The 6,457-nt window shown below is 35.3% G+C and overlaps 1 protein-coding gene across 3 annotated transcripts; it reads right to left on the reverse strand.

Annotated features, from left to right (window-relative positions):
- LOC104772024 lies at positions 1,128–4,244 on the reverse strand. Of its 3 annotated transcripts, none has more exons than XM_010496668.2 (11): positions 3,970–4,244; positions 3,690–3,765; positions 3,548–3,607; positions 3,301–3,417; positions 2,848–3,207; positions 2,429–2,760; positions 2,241–2,340; positions 2,098–2,157; positions 1,928–2,014; positions 1,715–1,849; positions 1,128–1,603 (listed from the first exon to the last, which is right to left on the reverse strand). In XM_010496668.2, the coding sequence occupies exons 1-11, from the start codon at positions 4,065–4,067 to the stop codon at positions 1,268–1,270; spliced, it is 1,761 nt and encodes a 586-aa protein (XP_010494970.1). In that variant the 5' UTR covers positions 4,068–4,244; the 3' UTR covers positions 1,128–1,267. The 3 variants fall into 3 exon arrangements, with proteins under 3 accessions (XP_010494970.1, XP_010494969.1, XP_010494968.1); XM_010496667.2 differs by having other exon boundaries at positions 2,854–3,207; positions 3,494–3,607; XM_010496666.2 differs by having other exon boundaries at positions 3,494–3,607.

The following is a 6,457-nucleotide window of genomic DNA, read 5'->3' on the forward strand; positions in this document are numbered from 1 at the left end:
CCCGCCCCCCCCTCACCAGTTGGATTTAGGCCCACTTATAATCCCATTGAAGCCCATTTTTAAAAGGTGTGATACAAAATCACTTCTCCTAAAGCCCAAGTTTGCTCCATCAGTTCCTTATTTGTATTCCTTCGTTAGCTTCTCTTTGTACCGAGTCATGTTTCTACTTGTCCGAAGACTGCAACTAGAACATGATCGCTCAATGTCGCTATGTTGGTACAAAAGTTATATGAGAACCTTGCCTTTAGATTCACCTAGGGTTGTAATTCATGGTTGGATTAGCTTGAAAAACAACAGCAGTATGACCCCATTTCATAGAAGTTGGGGTTACCGAAACTCTTTCAAGTGCCCTGCTTCATCTCACCTATTCCCTGAACCCAATCAAGAGCTATTTTGCATCTCTATGGACGTACCGTTTATCTCTGCTTGGTCAAAACGAGGTTTCCTCGGTAGCAGAACATTGGTGTCTCCAAAGTTGCTTGTTAGACTTGTTTGTCGAGGTCAGTTTTTCAACCCTGTCTGGACGCGGTGTAGCCATAGTTATGCCTCTGATCCGACAGCTTGCTTGAACCCTATCCTTAAACCCTTTGATCCCCTGTTTCTTCTACCGCCACTAGATCGAAAGCTTGGGTATGTTGACTTTTTCCAGGACCAAACTGATTACAAGCTTTGTGTGGAATTCATTTACCTCCATTGCCATGTGAGGGATGACCCACCTGCTTTGTTACGGCTTGTCATCCATCAAATGTGATTCCCGATTTCATCTTCTTCAATCGCCATAAGCACTTGGCAACCATCTCACCCCTTAGCCTCCTCCATGGAGAACACTCTTTAAAGCTCCTATGCGTTTATCGTACGAGCGAAGTATGACCACTTGTTGGTCAGGGATTTCCTGAAGCTTGTCTTCAAACTTGAATCCTACAAGACATCAAAAGATCTTCCATCCTTTGCAGGCTCTTCAAGGTTGTGCATCTTTTTGGAAGACTCATGTAGTCTCTATCTTTTCATTTCTTGTAACCCTTTGCTTCTAAGTTGTAAGAACATCCCTCTTTTGAGGTTTTAAGTCTAATGAAAGTTGTTTTGTCCAAAAAAGTAAAAAAAAAAAAACAAGAAGAGCCACCTCTATAAAATTCAAACCACAATCTCACTCGTATTCTATACAATCAAGGCATCAACCAAAGTCCAAATTATTACATCTTGTGATTTAGGATCAACATCTTGTCCAAATACATGGAGAGGTTTCTTATAATACAAGCAACATCCTTCTCTAAACCCACCAAGGCTTTTTCTCCATCAAGTCCTTTGAGAAAACATAACGGAACCTTGAACTGTATGCTAACCATTCAACGACCTGAGACGATTTCTTGTTGTTTGGTTTACCTTGTACGCATTTTTGTATCGATTCCCCAAGCTTTTCGTCTGCATTATCTATTAACCATCTCATCAAATCATCAGAGCTCAGTAAAGCTTCCTTTGTAAACCTCTCTATAATCTTAGGTAACAACACTTTCTTCTGCATCTTTACAATCACGTTTGCTCCAAGAAACTCTCTTTTAGATGCTTCTAATTCCTCTTTAACGTTTGATGCAGTGTAGGCTTTTAACTGCAATAAAAAGCCATTCATTTGCACAAGTACGTAAAACAACATTTCTGACTGAAGAAGTATGACAAGTTTATAATATGTAAGATTAGTAATAGAGTCAAGAGAAGTTACCACTGGATCTGAGAGAGCGCCAGTGCAAAGAGCAAAACAGAGAAGTGGCTCTGGTTTGTGAAGGCTGAACATTGAGCTTACTTTATCTTCGGCTGGTTTCTTCCTCAAGGCGGTGGAAATAATGGTCTCAAGCCACTGTATATTAATACGTTGATTTCAATAGGTTTTCTCTTTTGTGTTTGAAAAATAAGGATAAGGAGTAAAGACTCTTACACGTCCGTTCCGTGGAGTCTGGAAGCGGAAGATAGAGTATTCAATGGTGTTTGCATTTATGATTTGCCCACCGATATTATAAGCAGACTGCACTACACAATGAAACCCATTAGTCTCTGTTCAAATATGAATCTATTTTCATGTTCAGCATTGAAACAAAAGTGGAATACCTTGTGAAACAAAGCTAACCTTCTCAGGGAATTAGCAGGTACACCATATGCCAAGTATGCCTTGAGAAGATACATAGACTTAATTATGAATAAGAAAAGGCAAGGAGATGTTGTATCAGATCAGATGATCAATATGTTCTTACATGCATGAGGAGAGCATTGTATATGTTGATCCAAAATGCTAACTTTGCATTGCCTTCCATTTGATTTATACTAACTCTCTCCAGTTGTTCAACAAGGAGCCTGCAAAGTGGAAAGTATGCTTTCTTGTGATCCAAACCATCAAATGCATTTTTCTTTTTGAAAATAAAATCAGTGTTGTTGGACTAACCTATAGTTGTTAATAGCATATGATGCTTGAGAAAATCTTCTCTTGTCTGATGAGATCCAAGATACTTCCACCATGGATCTGCAGGACCAAGCTCGGTCTTCATTCATAATGTTCTTGGGGATGATTACATTGCTGGTCGACGATCTTGATAGGGTTGGTGATCTTCTCCTCTTCTCAGGATCGGCTGACATGGCACTGCTGCAGAGCCAGAAGTACACTGAAGCCATACACTTGACCATATCTTCAGACAACTTGTTTGGGCATTGATACAGATGATCCTTCAGAGTCCTTTGCGATGGAGATTTCTCTGTTACTGAATCCTTGGAATGGGACTGATAGAAAAAAAAAAACAGAACATATAAAAGTTAGAAGAAGTCTCATCAATAAACTGAGGGGGAGATTAGTGTTTTTTTTTTCACATTTACTTTTGCTTGACTTGAGCAACTTGTTGTTGAAGAAATACAGTCTTTGTTCTGGAACTGAGAAGATTGGTCCCCTTTGTATGTTTTTCTACTTGTATCTTTAAAAGCAACAAGAGCATGCCAAGGCTTTGTAGGGAAACTCATGGAGGAACAAAATGCATTTGAAATAACACTTGGATGCCTTTTTGGTGGCTGCTGCTTTATTTGATGAGCTGGAGAAGAAATGACTGAGCTTTGCTCTGAGGATGCTCTGCTGACTGTCTGTTCGAAGATACTCCGGTACAGAGAGAGCACATGATGCTCGCGATTCGCAACCTCCGCTTCCAACAGTTCAATCTCCGTGATAAGTTCCTTTGCCTGAATCATCCAAATCACATATATATATACTCAAAAGTCTCACAAATTTTAATTTACTCTTAACGCATAAGTACTGAAGTACTGAAGTGTTACCTGACCAGCAAAATGTCGGTGGCCTGGAGATAAACTGCTTGAAGCACGTCCCATTGCTCTCTCTAACACCATTCTCATAGATTTCTCTTGTTGCAGACGAAGGTGAAGCTGCTCAACCTGTTTAGCCAAATCACAAGAATCATTCACATGTACTAGTTTCACTTATGGGACATGATAATGCTGGTGGGCTTACATCTCGTTCCAAGGATGCTCTATCGGTAGAAGACACGTTGTTTTTGATAAATACCTGACGATTCTGCAGAGGTTTTGGTATCTTGTTTGCTCTTGTTTGAACAGAGGATTTTGTCTATGGACAAGAAAAGAAACAAACAAATCAACTTCCAGTAGAGAAAAATATTCTCTTATAAAATACGATTTGTGAGTCTTACTTGGATTCTAGTGAAGTTTTCAGCAGATTGTGAAGCTCCATTGCTAGAAACGTGGAGATCTCGCTCTGAAGACGCACTAGGAATATAAATTAAAAAAAAAAACAGAATCAAACCTTTTATGATAACAGTCTCTAGTCGTTTACATACATCATAGAGACATTTTGAGCAAACACTGGTGCGTTAATAAACAGCGAGAGTACATTTCGAAACCCCATTAAATAGCTAACATATAGATTCGATATAGTCAAAGATTGAGCTTAAACTACGGAAGCGAGAGTACCTTTTAGACCTTATATGTTTATGAGAATCCGGGCAATGCCAAGAATCTCTGTTTTTTCTCTGTTCTTTATCGTCTTTAGTGAAATCCAAACGACCCATCTCTCAGGCCAAAAAACGTTATTAAACCGAGATGATGAAAAGTTGTAAACCCCTTCAAAAGTCCCCAAGAAACCACCTGTGAAGTATGATAAAAGAAGGAGAGAATGCAAATAGAAGCAGAGGAGAATATGAAGAATGAAGGAAGAAGTAAATGCAGAGACGAGGACTGAAACTGTAGCCCAGAGGAAAAGGGACCAGGTTTGATCAGATATTGGTGCCTGCCAAAAATATTCAATTCCATTCACTTTATGGTTGTTGTATTGCATTTAATTCCGTTATTTTTCTCTTTTGTCACATTTTTTATTTTAAAATGTCCTATATTAAATTTCCCTCCTTTTTTCTCGAGAATCAAATTACTACAAATTTGCAATGAAATTATTTTCTATGGCCAAAAATAATAATATTACTGAGAGAGAGTACAGTTTAGTTGATGTTGTCATGTCGGTACGAAAATATTTAGAATTTAATGTTCCAATTTAAAGTCTCTTGTTTTTTTTTTTTTTTTTTTTTTTTTTTTTNCTAATTTTGAAAAGTCCGTTTAATTTCATATACACCGTGACACTTTTTATTTGTTGGAAACTTGGAATTTCAGTTTTCCATCGAAAATAAATTAAGAGGTGATGATGTTTCAACAAATAATTTGTTGGAAGGAGAATTACTTGGGCCTTAAGTTTTGGGTTGGCCCAATATCCACATTCGTTTTTTTTTTTGGTGAATTCAAACACAACCTCAGGTGAAAACGTTTTTATGAGATTTCTGTCAATTTTTATTCTTTGACAAAAAAAAAAAAAAACTGGCTCCAGGTCTGTGGCATGCAAAAAGATATAAAAAATGTTAGATTAAAATTGGTAATAGAAAGTTTGGAGAAAGCAAAAGTTAGATACAGTATGTGGATAAAAATAGCTAGAAACTATTATTAGGTGAACATTTTTTAAGTAAAACGTTGTTGTTTGTTGTTTTATAGAATAAAAAATTTAAAGATGAGTGATGATGACAAGAAATAATATGCGAATATGCCCACCGACGGGAGAAAGACACGTGTACGGCTGATAAAGCTTTGTGAAGGAATCCTAAACTAAAAAAAAGAAGAAAAGAGATGATCTGAGAGAGTCTCTGAGTGAGAGAGAGACCAAAAAAAAAAAATGAATATTTTGCTTTCTGGATAAGCCGTTCTCCTCGTGTCCACGTGGCTTTTGAGAACGTGGGACCTACTCATCTATATGACTAAACCTATCCACTCATTCTCTCTATCATCTATCTATGTTGGTTCTTTTTTTTTTTCCTTGTACGTTCGTCCTTTTTTTTTTTCTTGTCCTAACAACAAATTGTGATGCTTTTAGTTTTAATATTAGGACATAGAGATTAGTTTGAAGATCCTGTCTTTTTAATATATTTGACAATTAATCATACAAAATAAATAAATGAAAACACTTATTAGTATAAGATATGACATTTGTACTCTTAGCAAAAAATGAGAGGCACAATAGTATTTTTCTTTCTGAAGATAACATTTCAAAGAAAATTGTATTAAAAACAAAAAAGATAACATATTTTACTTACTCATGGGTCTATTCTACTACAAATATTTATTTTTTAAGGTTTAGACTATTAAGTAAAAACAACCAATAGTTTTTGTTGTGGCCCTATCTATAAAACCAAAATCTGATTTTTCTTTTATGTGTAGGGATGTTAACTTTTTTTCTTCTTCTTATGATATCTTATTAAACTGATGTCATATTTTATTTTGTTTGTAACTTCTTAATAATCTAGTCAAAGTTATGTATGGAACGCGTGAAGGGGCTATTAAAAAACTTACAAATGTTGATAGTGTGATTATAATCTTGTGGCTAATAATATTCAGCCAATTGTTATTTTTTTGGGTGGAGGTTTAGCACTTGTACATAAATTACTCACACTTTCTTTGCTATTTTTTTTTTTTTTTTTGTGTAGATATCCATCCTTATATAAATAGAAAAATATAAGAAAATATAAGTAATTATTTAGCATAAGACAAATGGGATATTATATTTGTTGTGTCATTAAGATATACTTTGAAAAATAAATTTATATAGTAAATCAAACTTTTGAATATTTAGATAGCAGCCTGTAATACATCTGTATTCAAAAAATTTATAGTACAAAAATAGCCATTAATAATTAAGAATTAATAGTAATAGATAATTGGATTTCTTACTTCAAGTAATTCAATAATTTTTCCCAAAATAAATCTACTAGTGTAGACACGTTGCATTGACTATAAGTCAATTTGTGAAATATGAAAAAGGAAAAAATCCACAAAGGATACACCAAATATTTTCCGATTGTATATATATAAATAAGAGAAACATTAGGAGAAGCAAAAGAAAATTAAAAAAAAAAAAAAAAAAAAA

The sequence above is a fragment of the Camelina sativa genome, chromosome 20, assembly GCF_000633955.1.
Source record: "Camelina sativa cultivar DH55 chromosome 20, Cs, whole genome shotgun sequence".
In the NCBI taxonomy this organism is placed as follows: Eukaryota; Viridiplantae; Streptophyta; class Magnoliopsida; order Brassicales; family Brassicaceae; genus Camelina; species Camelina sativa.

Coding starts and splice junctions, on each gene's coding strand:
- LOC104772024 (XM_010496666.2), bottom strand. CDS start 4,067: ATGGGTCGTTTGGATTTCACTAAAGACGATAAAGAACAGAGAAAAAAC. Junction 3,418..3,493: donor GAGCATCCTTGGAACGAGAT/GTAAGCCCACCA, acceptor TTGGCTAAACAG/GTTGAGCAGCTTCACCTTCG. Junction 2,761..2,847: donor CAAGTCAAGCAAAAGTAAAT/GTGAAAAAAAAA, acceptor TTTTTCTATCAG/TCCCATTCCAAGGATTCAGT.